This window comes from Carettochelys insculpta, chromosome 3 (genome assembly GCF_033958435.1).
Source record: "Carettochelys insculpta isolate YL-2023 chromosome 3, ASM3395843v1, whole genome shotgun sequence".
Lineage (NCBI taxonomy): Eukaryota > Metazoa > Chordata > Testudines > Carettochelyidae > Carettochelys > Carettochelys insculpta.
In genome coordinates, this window is record NC_134139.1 from 42,145,366 (window position 1) to 42,157,771 (window position 12,406).

At 42.2% G+C, this 12,406-nt stretch overlaps 1 protein-coding gene across 1 annotated transcript in view; it reads left to right on the forward strand.

Annotated features, from left to right (window-relative positions):
- VIT (vitrin) overlaps nt 1–12,406 on the forward strand; it is a 70,393-nt gene that overhangs the window by 38,531 nt on the left and 19,456 nt on the right. Inside the window, exons 8-12 of the mRNA XM_074988543.1 lie at nt 181–384; nt 1,735–1,785; nt 5,241–5,279; nt 5,382–5,438; nt 6,093–6,155. Coding sequence (XP_074844644.1) covers nt 181–384; nt 1,735–1,785; nt 5,241–5,279; nt 5,382–5,438; nt 6,093–6,155 — 414 coding nt within the window. The remainder of the gene's footprint in view (nt 1–180; nt 385–1,734; nt 1,786–5,240; nt 5,280–5,381; nt 5,439–6,092; nt 6,156–12,406) is intronic.

Consider the following 12,406-nt stretch of genomic DNA (forward strand, 5'->3'; position numbering starts at 1 on the left):
CATGCTATATCTCTGCACAGCAGTGAAGGCATTCAAGGGTTTGGTGCTTATAGACATTTTCATGGATGTAGCCAGCATGAATTCAGGCTACTTTGTTGCTCATTTAAAACAAGTAGACACAGTTGATTGATTCTACATATGTCACATCTAATTGCATTATCAACTTTTAAACACTGTTAGGTGATACACTCCGCAAAGAATATCAGACATCTCCAGGACCAGTATCGACTACCCAAGTTACCACCACAGTTTTGAAGACCACTGTGACTCCAGAACCCACCAGTGCAACACTAAAGCCAATGACAATCCTTACAACAACCAGCACGACAACTGCTATCACCTCTACCAAACCTCGACCTGCAATTCATAGGGTCAGGGATACAGGTCAGTAGAGTGACAGCAGGGATTATTTTTCCTGTCTTGTTGACCTGCAACTTTCCTAATAAATAATGATAATCAATACTTCAAGAATAGGTCAAAGCCTAATTGGCCCTTGTGTAGTAAACCATCAACATTTATTAAAGACCATAAAGTAGGAATGTTAATAAAGTATAAAAGAATCAACAGAAAGGAGGGGCGGAATTCATGCATTAGAGTGCTAATGTTGAATTCTGAAAGGTTACAGAGACCATCTATTAGTATGTGTTTCATAAACATAAACCTGATGTTATGTAAGTATAGACTATATAGGTAAAGGTGGCTACATTTATCTACAACAGGGTGAGCAAACTATTTATGTCAGGCCCTCCTTATTGGCCCTGTGATTAGCCAGGGCTCCCCCAACCTGTGGGAGGACTCCATGGGGTGTCCCAAAGGGAGAGATGTGCTTGGGGGCAGGACCCCAGGAGGGTACCAAGGAGGGACCCCAGGAGAGTACCTTACCAAGCCAGGAACTCACCAGCTGTCCCTGCCGCTTGCCTCAGGGACTCTGTGCATTCTGAGTGGCCCAACGGTGGAGAGTGGGGGATGCTCACAGGGCAGCTGAGCCAAGAGAAACTGCTGGAAGGCAAAGGAGGTCCCCTCAGGGATAGTGGGGACCAGAAACGAAGCCAGCTCTTTGCTGGCAGAGACCAGGGAGGCAGGGGGCAAGCAGTGGGTGCTGCACACAGGGCAGGTGACCAGAAAGAGGCTGAGGGAGGCAGCAGAGGGCCCCCATGTGTGGGGGAGGGAAGCTGGTTGCTGCACCCTCTCTTTTGAAATTTCGTGCCCCCTGGGGGAGTGCACCCCCAGTTTGTGCACCCCGATCTATACAGGTCTATTTATATGTATATTCTCAGGAGGAAGAAGTGCTACTTATAGATACCACTTGTATATCAACATTGACTTACATCCGCGTTGCATTGTTCCCCAGGTTGGGACCCCTTTCTGCCCATAATAAAATCATGATAATTTTCAGATGTGTTATTCAACACAGATTCTTTTGAATGATTTGGCCAGCTGGGCAGGTGGGCTGATAATTTAACAGAGATTTGAGTATCGTTTGATTTATTATTTGAATAATTTGATTAATGATAACTTAAAAATATTAGTCAAAATAGATTTTTTTGCGTTTACTTTCCCCAATCCCCCTTGGACCCTAAAAAAGAGCCTCCATAAGAGCTCTCTCCTATGGACTTTGCTCACCTGATTTTTCCTGATCCTCCTCCATCTCCACTTTCTTTCATTAAGAAGCATGTACATTTTTTCTATTGTTTAAAACCTTCTAAAATTAGAAACTCTTTTGTTTCTGTCTAGGCACAAGCAGCATCCACCCAGCTTACTCTGCTGTGGCAGCTGCAGCATCAAGTAAGTACAGTGCTGCAACTCCTGGATGTGAGGAGTGGATAAAGTGCATATTAAAGCAGCAGTGTTGCAGTAGCATTAAGGCTCAGATTTATAGCTAATGGGAAAACTCCCTTTGATTTCAGTATGTCCAGGATTTCCCCACCACGTTTTTAAAGTGGAACTTGAGAAAATCCTGCACAAACCTGGGTCAGCATTTCCAAATGTGGGAACCTAAATGAATCATCTAAATCTATATGTAAACATGAAAGTAAATGCATAGCCTAATTTATAGAGATACTGAGCACCCACAACTCCTGTGGGTGGTCCTGGTGCTCAGTATCTCTGAAAATGAACCACAGTTACTTAGGTGTCTAACTTGAGACACTCATTTGCAAGTTTCTGCCTTGGTAAATTATGGGCACTTGAATTTTTGCAACCTCCCTCAGCTTCTTGATGCATATTGTCATACTGATCCTTCTGTTTTACATTCCCCTTCCAAAAACAAATCTTTAGTATTGCTATGACATATGTCATTCTGACTGTGGAATACTTAAACTCCCTCAGTGAGAGCTGAAAGCTTTAAAACACTGGCTCAAGTTAGACCAGTGCTGTTTGGAAAACCTCAGATTATGGCTCACAATCTGGCATAAATGTGATGTTTTTCCTGGCTTTGCATTAGTGCTATTGACAACAGCATCATGTTTGGTCAGCGCTCCTCCTTCATCTTGATCCATAAACCTGCTTTCATTCTAGCCCACAAGCTGTAATACAAATATTTGAAGCAGCCTGCAGTATTTAATTACTCGCCAAGAAGAAAAAGAAACATGTTCAAAGGCTAGCAAGTTTCTTCAAGCTGAGCACTGATACCTGGCTTCTACTGAATGAAAAGTAACATGGGCTATGCTCAGTTGTTATCTGCTGCCTGAACAGCAGGAGCTCAATTCTGTTAAAAAATTGTACCTGGCAGTGTCTGGTCAGATATTCTGATTGGACATCAAAAGTCTGATTACAGTGAGTGGGGGATTGGAGGTAGGCCCTGGGCCATCAAACCATACTAACCCTTACTCACCTGTTGCTGCTGCTTACCTGCATCTCATGGACTGAAGGTTCTGCATCGGGTTTGCAGCTGCAGAGCAGAGGGAGCCCAGCTGGCTCAGCTGCTGCAGTTTATGGAGCCACTCCTTCATACTTTCTGTACATTGCTCTGAGGTGACATTCTCTCTCTTGCTCCAGCTCCCATTGTGGTGTATGGTCCTGCAGTTCTTCCCACTCTGGGTCACAACTTTGTCTCCTGCTGAGCTCTGCTGGCCAGGTTGGCCCATGTATCTTCATCTCTATACCCTGGGCATAACTTCCTCATTAGCCGCCATGATGTCTGGTTCATGCTCACCATAAGTCTTGTCCCAACCAGAACCTGGGATCAGTTTCCAGCTGAGGGCTTTGATTAGCCCTCTGCTACAGAATGCATTCCCCTAATTCTAGGTTGGGATTGCATTGTATCAGCTATGGGTTCTGCTGGGTCTTACTTAATCAAAGCATCCCAGAGCTGGTCTGCAGTCGCACGCTAATGTTATTTGCTGACTTTTCCAGTCAGGAAAAGTCCAGTAACTGGGCTTTACTACCCTCTCTGTAGTTTGCAGTGACATAGCACTCTGCCGAATGTGTTCTGCATCTTGTTAACTTTTGATCCCTTTTTTTTCCCCAGGGATTCCCTCTGTCTGATTTGCTGCAGCCAGTTTGTCACAATCCCGCTGAAGCTGCAGCCCCCTGATTTTTCAGTGCTCCTTTTTAATAAACACTCACTTTTTAACATACTGCTGTGATGCAGGCTCTCTGGCTTTTTTACATTTAAAATAACAACATCCTCTTTGTTCACTGGAACGGTGAATCAAAACCCCTCATGTTTATCTGGGCTAATGAAGGCCAACAGAACTATGCAAAATTCTGAGATGTTGGTAACATCTTTAGAGAGAAGCTTTCTCAAAATCCAGTGTTGTCGACAGGATTACAAATCCAGGGCCATGCTGGGTTTGATTTTTAGCATGGGAGTGCAGGGGTGTCAGGTTAGTGGGATAGACTCTTTTGAAATTGAACTTACAATTCTGTTGGTTTGACAACTGGCTCTTTTATTGTATTCCTTCCTAGTGGAATTGTAAATAATGTTCAATAGACATTATGAACTCTGTGGCAGCATCATCCTTGTGACAGCTCTCAGCTTCATATATAATCTTCTTTGGACTCTTTGGCATATGCAGAAATCTCTGCTGGCTCTCCAAGAGAAAAAAGAGGCCCTTGCAAAAGTTCTGTACAGCTTCTGATGCATAAAAGAACTTAAAAACTCAGCCAGATTTGGTAGGTGTATCTGCGAGTTTTCTAAGCTCCCCGAGCCAGAGCAATATCCTTTTGGAGTTTACAGAGCCTACCAGTTCCACCAGTTATGTTTGTCAGATGCTTAAATGGGATCCCTAAAGCTCCTGGAGCTTGCAAGCTCTGTGTGGAAAGCTGTTAGGAATACCTGGAAATTAATGAAATTTACAAACTCAGCAAGTTATGCCAGTAAAGATTCTAATTTGTTCCAATATGGGATTACTTTCACCAGCTTTTCTAACACCAAGATCATTTGGAGCAATCAAAAGTACAGTTTTTTTCTTGAGCTAACACCTGAAAGTTTTCCACCTAATCTTGTCCGTAAGATCCAAAGATCTAGCTCAGAGGGCCTCATCCAACATCCACTGACATCAACTGAAGAATTCACTACTGATTTTAGGGGGCTTTGAATGAGACCATTGCTAAGGAAGTTAATGAATAAAATAAATTTAAAGATTGTGGCATTTTTAAAGTGTATTTTTGAGTCATGACTGAAAGGTTGTAGTTTCATTGGTGAACTCTTCAAAACTTTGTGCTAAAGTCCTTCTTTTACAAAAACATTTTATGTTATTAATCCATAAAACAATGTCCCTTCTGCCATATTAGTTATGTTTTGTCTTGTTGCTTCTTTGGGCTTTCGCATATCCCTGTATCCATCTTTTGTCTTCTGTCTTATATTCAGGCTGTAAATTCACGGGAACAAGGTCGCTCTCTCTTGTGTTTGTACAGCACCTACCATGATGGGGTCCTGGCTTATGGCTGGGGCTCCTAGATCAAGCTGCAATATAAATACTTAATGAGAACAATAAAGATGGAAAACATTTCCATTGCAGCGCTCATTTAAACTCCTAACTATGAAGTTGTTTCTGCAGCCCTACTATAGTGGACAAATAACATTCCTACATGTAAACAACAAGAATTATTTATTTTTCACTTTGCCTCCAAATGAAACATGAATAGGCACAAGCATTTTGCTGCAGTATAAGGAAACTCCATATACACATCATTAACTCGGTCAAGTGCAAAATGAAACTCAGAGAAAATGCCAAGTAATAACAGCCTTGAGCTAAACATAATCTAAATGACATTTTCTATTAACGCCTACTTAGGGCAGGTTCAGGCTGCACAAGGAAGAGGCCAGAATCAAGGTATGTAGCTAAAGCAGTATGGATTTAGTAGATTTTATAATTAAAATAATAAAAACAATTTTATTTAAGTTCGGTGCACTAACCAATAAAATGTTTTTAAAGCCTTCAGGGGCACTTCAACCTACACAACTAGCAGAAATGTTCCTCGAGCCAATACAGGTAAAAGCGTTAAGTAACTTTTCACATTTCTCTATGTAGCAAATTATACCATTTGCATCTGCAGAGTGTTAAATAATTCAATATTGTTCCAAGCTCTTTTCCAGCAGTCGGCACTGCTAACAAACTCAGCACTGGAAATAAACGATTAATGAGGGCTGCTTTCGATAAAGAAAAAAGAAATTAAAATAGCTAACTGATAAATGTTCTGTAAATATAATCTCAAACCATTTAACAAAGGTACATTTGGTGTTGCTAAATAGTCATGGTTTGGGTTCCACGGCCATGTCTCAGACTTCTTTCACACTGAAGCTCAAGGGCCCAATCCTGCAAGTCACTGAGTGCCCTCAATGTCTGGCTGTCGAGTGCGCTTAGCCCTTTTCAGGAGTGATTCTGTGCCCTAGATTCAGGTCTGGTGTACATCAGTACAATTGCATTGAGAAACATCCACTTTCAGTAGCTGTTAATCTGGCCCTTTGTCACTGAGAGTGCTTCTTTGATCACTGTTTCTCCCTTCCTTTTCCATTCGTCCGAATGAAATTAGTGAGTATTACGTTCAGGTCCATTGTACTTGCAGTAATCACATTTCTCTGAATTAAAAATAACAAGCAGTCTGTATTAAGCAATTGAAATTGACACCGATGTCAAATCACACAGGTATGCAACGCCAAGATCCAGTTGTGACCTTCCGGAAACCTGCTGGGTCTCCAGTCCATCTTGGTAAGGTCTCCAAGGGGCCTAATCTCCCCTCATTTCCCTTTCATTTTAAAATGTTTGTCATTTGGGATAGGTTCATATGTTACTTTCCATATGATGTTCATGGTGATCCTATGGGACACCTAGCAATTTATGTCTACTGAATAGCTGCTACCTCCTGCCCCCATATTTGGGCATGTGAAACCAAGTACTAGCTCAGTCACAGATGTGCTCTAGTGTAATCTGTGTGCATTAATGTCTCCCAGGATGTTAGCCATTTCCTCTGTGGATATTCAAATTATCTTTCAAAGAGATCAGGTGTCTCATGGACCTTCCCCTTGCTTCAGTCTTCCTTGTCCTCTTCCCTAGCTTTGACCCTGTTCTGTGTCCCCACATCATGCTTAAGTGTTATGTATATAAATGGAGATATATCTGTCTCATAGAGCTGGAAGGGACCTTGAGAGGTCATCAGCTCCAGTCCCCTGTACTCACAGCAGGACCTATGATTACCAATGACAGATTTCTTTTATTTATGTATTTACCCCAGATCCCTAAATTGCTCCCTCAAGGGCTGAGCTTACAGCCCTGGGTTTAGCAGGCCAATGCACAAACCACTGAGCTATCCCTCCTCCCACATATTCTCTCCCTCACATATATTCTCAGCATTTTGTTTATACGCTCACTCCTTTTGGTTCTTCCTGATCTCTCTCATCAATGGCAAAATACAGTGCTCACCTCTGGTGCCAGAGGGGGAGGAGGGAGGGTGAAGGGGAATGGCTAAAGCCCAGGCCTGCAGGTGCTGCTAGTGCAGATGAGCTGCCTCAAGGGATGCTGCTCCCAGATTCTCTGGTTCCATGTGGATGTGACATCACATGCAGGAGAAGTTTGGCTCAAAGGAGCTGAGTTAAAAGAGGCAGAAGTCTCACCATGGGGCCTGAAGGAGCAGCAGGTGTTTTGGCCTGGAAGAGCCTGTCCCTACAGAAGAGGAAGAATGATACTGAGATGTTTTTAGTTTTTATTTTAGTTCAGCTAATATTTTGTTCCAACATCCTAATGTTTCTCCAAGGCTGTTACAAAACAGAAGTTCCATATCATGAATGAGGATGTTGTTTTCATCACAAGGAAAACAAGCAAACGGGGAAATATCAGTCTTGGGTGGAGTGATTTTTGTAGTATTCTTAACAAGTCCTATCTTCATCTTATTTCAACTCCAGTTTTGGCGTCTCAAATGTGTTGCTTCCAGCCAACTTCAGCACATGACTGACGGGAAGTTACTGGCCCGCTCCATGCTCTCCAGAAAAGAAGTTTTATTTTTCTTAATCACACAGGGTGAACACATACCTCTTGTGGAACAACCAGGATCAGTTCTACAGGTTTGGCTTGATGTGTGAGGAATTCTGTGTCACTATCCAAGTCACACCTGTCTAAGCTGAGGTCCATCCAGATAAATCCATTTTCTTGCCAAGCTTCTTACATTTCTTCAAAAATTTCATCTGCTCCAAGCAACTGACAGTGAGGTACCAGTCACAACACCTTCTTTTGGGCTGTTTCTTTCCAGACTGATTATCATCACACACTTCTCTACAGCAAAACCCTAGCCTGCAATCAGAACCAGGAAGCCCATACCACCATTCTTAAAGTAAAATCTTGCAATTTCAGCAGTGTCCTCACCACACCACATAGACTGTTCAGTGTGAACTGGGTAGTCATCATGTAACGAACCCTGGCTCCTTTCAAGAATTTTTTATTTCTTTCACTCAGGGATGTGAACTCACTTTATCATTTATCTTCTTATAATCCAAGGAATAATACATCATTGTCATCTTGCTGTTCTGCTGAGATGTAAGGATTGTCCCATTTGCAGTCAGCCGATTCAATCATCATCATTTATCATTTGTAAATTAAAAAAAAAAAAGAGGGCTAGTACAGGAAAAGGGAGGGACCACTCCTCTATAGAAACTTATTAAGGATGTGAGCACAGAAACCACTGCCTGAAGGAGTAGCAGAGAGAGAGAGAGCTCAGTCACAGGGGTTTAGAATGAATTGTGAGACTCTCAGAACAATGTTTTATCATCTCGCAGGAAGTAGCTCGTAAGTGGAGTATATCCAAAGAAAGTCCAACAGTATTAGGAAAACTGTGGCAGCTAATCTCTCTTTGGTTTTGGAAAGATTGTGGTAGGACAGACGTCAACATATACCATAGGAGGCAGTGGGAGGGAGGGCTTCTTTAGTGGAACATTTTTGCTGACCTGGCCAAATAAATAAATAAATAAAGGGGGAGGAAAGGTCAGCCCTTGTCCCATTGTTAATGTGAGTGAATATGAAAAGAATAAAACTGATCTAAAGGGATGTGCTTGATACAGAGACAGAAGATCAGAGGCTACTAAAAAGAACTTGAAATGTCTTCATAAAGGTTTCCAGGTTACCTGATCCAAAAAACAAACAAACAACCAAACCCTCACTACATTCTCTTCACAATTCATTCTATCAATTGACTTTTCTAAATTGTGCAAAGTGGTTTGTAAATTCCTATAATTCCATGATTTTAAGTAATAATTTCTCTGCTCTTTTTATGCATGAAAGCTATGGAAAGCGATACATGGAAATCTGGATCAAGCCTATTTGACACAGCTAAATATATAACACAATGAAACACCAGCAACTACATTAGGAATGATCATCATTCTACACCCCTGGGGAGAAACTAACACTTTTTAAGAACGCCCACAGTGCTAATGGTAATAACTTCCATTTACTGAAACTATTATGATATACAACAGCAGCTGTGGCTTTCAGCTTCTTGCTAGTTGGTTGCAACTTCCCTGAGTTTCCATCAGCCTCAAGTAAGCCCTGTTCTAGGGACTGAATTGATGAATTCTACAGAGAATAGCAAACTGTGCTGTAAAAGGTGGTTCTGGATGCTAAAAAAGGGCCTTAAAAGAACAATGTGTATAGTGGAAAATGTAGGGGCATGATAACAATCTGCAGTTAGGCTGCAAAAACCAAGGAGATCGGTCGATGTGTCTAATATAAAAAAGTTAAGATGAAACACAAACTACATATATAGAAAATTCCGTAAAGTAAAATGATGATGTTATGGAATAGTATCCCAAGGAAATTATCAGTTAACCTTTCTGGTGCTGAGGTGCCTAGTGGTCAAACAGGCCAGAGCCCCATTGTGCTCGGTGCTGTATGAATATTTAGAAAACGACTGTCCCTTCTTCAAAAGGCTTGTGTTCTGAAATAGCCATGAAACAGTGAGTGTTATCTTACATGATACAGCAGGCTGGGAACAGTCCTGCAATGGCATAGGGATGGAGCTTATAATGAAATAGATTCTTCCATCTCCAGCTTCCCCGATTCTTTGATCTCTTTGTGAAACTCAGCTTGCAGCAGTCTTGAGCCCAATTTTCAAGCCATTTGGAAGTGGTAGTTCCATCTGAGCTGAGCTATGAATTAGACTTTGCTTAACTCAGACCCAGAGTCAGGAGAGGTGATTCTATATGCCTAACTGTGTATCCGTGTGTAGATGAACAGGTTTTCCTGAAATAATGAGAGCAGGCTGAGTTGGGTGGGGACATTTTACTGAGTAGGATAGGCTAATCTGGTGTGTCTGTGTGGAATAAACTGCAGTACAGTGACAAGTAGTGAGGATTTATATTTGGAGACAAAAAAAATGAGAGGTAACTTGAAACATGATGAAAACACATTAGGGCAGTTGTATTTGTATTTTCTCTTTAACTCAAATGTGGGTGTAGACTAGTGATAAAAATCTTATGAATTCAGAGTGTCACTTCAAAGGAACAGTTTCTAATGTGCATGCATCAACTGTGGCCGCATTCAAATGACTGGCTGTCTAATGAACATGGACAGCTGTGACAATCCAAAAAGGGAAAATCTAATTAGCATGGTGTGAGCTGCCCATAAAATGAGCTGACATTCCCAGGGCTATAAGAATTAAATTGGGGCTGACAGAACCAGGAGGCCCACAGGAACTGACCATCTCCCCAATTAGTACAGAGAAATATTTGGTAGGTGGCATTATCATTGAGTGGAAAATAAATCAGTCAGCTGACCCACAACCTTCCATAAATGTTAAGTTCACTTGACTAGGTTTGGAGTGTAAGTAACTGCAAAATTACCTCAGCTAGACCTGTGTGGAAACACAAAGCCTTCTTTAGGCACAGATCAGGCAATGAGGCACTTAACTATGAATTTGGTTGCAAAGTTTGATTGGTAGATAGGATGGTAAATGTTCATAATTAATTACTCTGTAGTGTTGTGAAAGTACAGTATAGCATATTGGGTGTCTTTCACATAGTGTGATGCACAGTTAGTATACATTACATCTGTGGTAAAGATGACAGGAAAGTGATATTATTTGAGCTCTAGATGGCCATGTCATTGAAGTTGGCAGTGGCTGACCAAGGGAAGGGTTTTGTTTCATGATTTGTAAGTACAGTTTACAAATGGAAGCTCTGGTCCTCCAAGTATGCACTTGTGGTTTTTTGCAGGTTTGAGCTCAAATCTGCACCTTGTGTTGTTCATTTACACATAGGCAAGTAAAACTGATGTGCTACCATTTCAGAAGGGCTTTTTTTTTTTATTTTCACTGTGCACAAATTGCTGACTCCAAAAGGTGTTCAACAATGGAGAATTAGGCCTATCATGAGATCAGTGTAAAGGAAGAGATAGGATAGTGTTCACACAGACTCATAACATGGCCAAAGGATAACCAAGTTTCAAAGTCTTCAATGGCACTTTAGGTCAATGAGAACTACTTCCTATTCCAAATTTCAACTTTCTATGCACCACCTGCTGCACAAGAACTGTTCAAAAGAAGGTTGAAATTTTTTTCTACAAGGATAAGCTTTTTGCAATTTGCTATGTAAAGTACAATGAAAGAACTAGCTTTGCTCACATTTTCAACAACTATTATTTTTTCTGGGAGGTACTAAAACTGAAAACTCTGAGCCCAAAAGTTGAACATGTCAAAAATAAAACAAAACACCTGAATATGGGGTGAGAAAGGAAACCCTCTTCCTTGCTACAGGGGTTAGTTATTGCTCCCAGTGTTAATAAATTCCCTCCTCAGAAGATTTCTGTGCCACAAGTTGCCTTTTCTGCTCCAAATCCCCCTTTTGTTGTCCCTTTATTGCTTTCTTCTTGGTCCCTCATGATTCAAGCGGAACAACAGTGTCCCTTCATTTTAGGAGTCCCTTTGTAGTTCAACTGTTCGCTGCTTTCTGCCCATTTGCTGAGTTATAGGCTTTTGTATCTGCCTTGGCATCAGTGGCTCATGGCCCCAGTTCTATGTCCAGTCCTCAATCTACCTCCTACACAGCTGTCAAACAAAGATCCTCATAGCTAGTGCAACCTGCTCTCTCTTTCACACTCTCCTCACTCTAAGTCCAGCATTCACTATCGTCTGTGTAATCTCCTTTGATTTCCTCCCCCTGGAGAGCTACTGCTTGGTTTTCTCACCTGTTCTGGTTACACAAGGCACCATGAATGCTCATCTGTTTCCCTTAGTTGTAGATCACTCAGGGGGCGAATATGATGCTCTTCACACTTTCCATGGTACTTTGAAATGTATTACTATGGCTATGTCTATACAACAGCAGTTACAGTGGTGCAGCTGGGTCACTGTAGGGCCGCTGGTTAAGACTAACTCAGCAGGAAAGAGCTCCCCTGGTGGCTTACCAACAGCTATATCAGTGGGAGAAGCTATCCACACCAGTGCTTAGGTTGGTGTAATTTACATTGCCTAGGGGTGTGTGACGTAGATTATCCTGGGCCGGCACCAGACTTTGCTGGGCCCTGCACAATGTGTGTGTGTGTGTGTGTGGCAGGAGTCGGTGGGAGAGGGGAGTTCAGCTCCAGACCCCTCCCCACCAGAAGGGCTCGCTCCTTGGACAGAAAGGGCACGGATAGGGACAACCACCCCTCGGCACTCCCAGGACCATGCTATCCCTCCCAGACACAACTCTCAGTGCCACCTGGATCATACTGTGGAGGTGGGGGGGGCGGCTCTAGCAGCAACTTTAAGAGCCCAGGCCTCCAGCCACCAGCAGCGCTGGTTATACAGAGTAAGTTGTACTGTAGACATAGCCTGTATTTATTTTTCTTTGAAGCCAGTTAACTGCCCTGTTAAACGCTGGTGTCTGCTCAGTCTGATTAAAAAGGGATCAGAGTCTGCCTGCCACACTAATACCTATGCTCCTTGCTTTTGTGACAGGCAAGATGGTGTGTTAGTGCAGCCGAGCACCAGATTG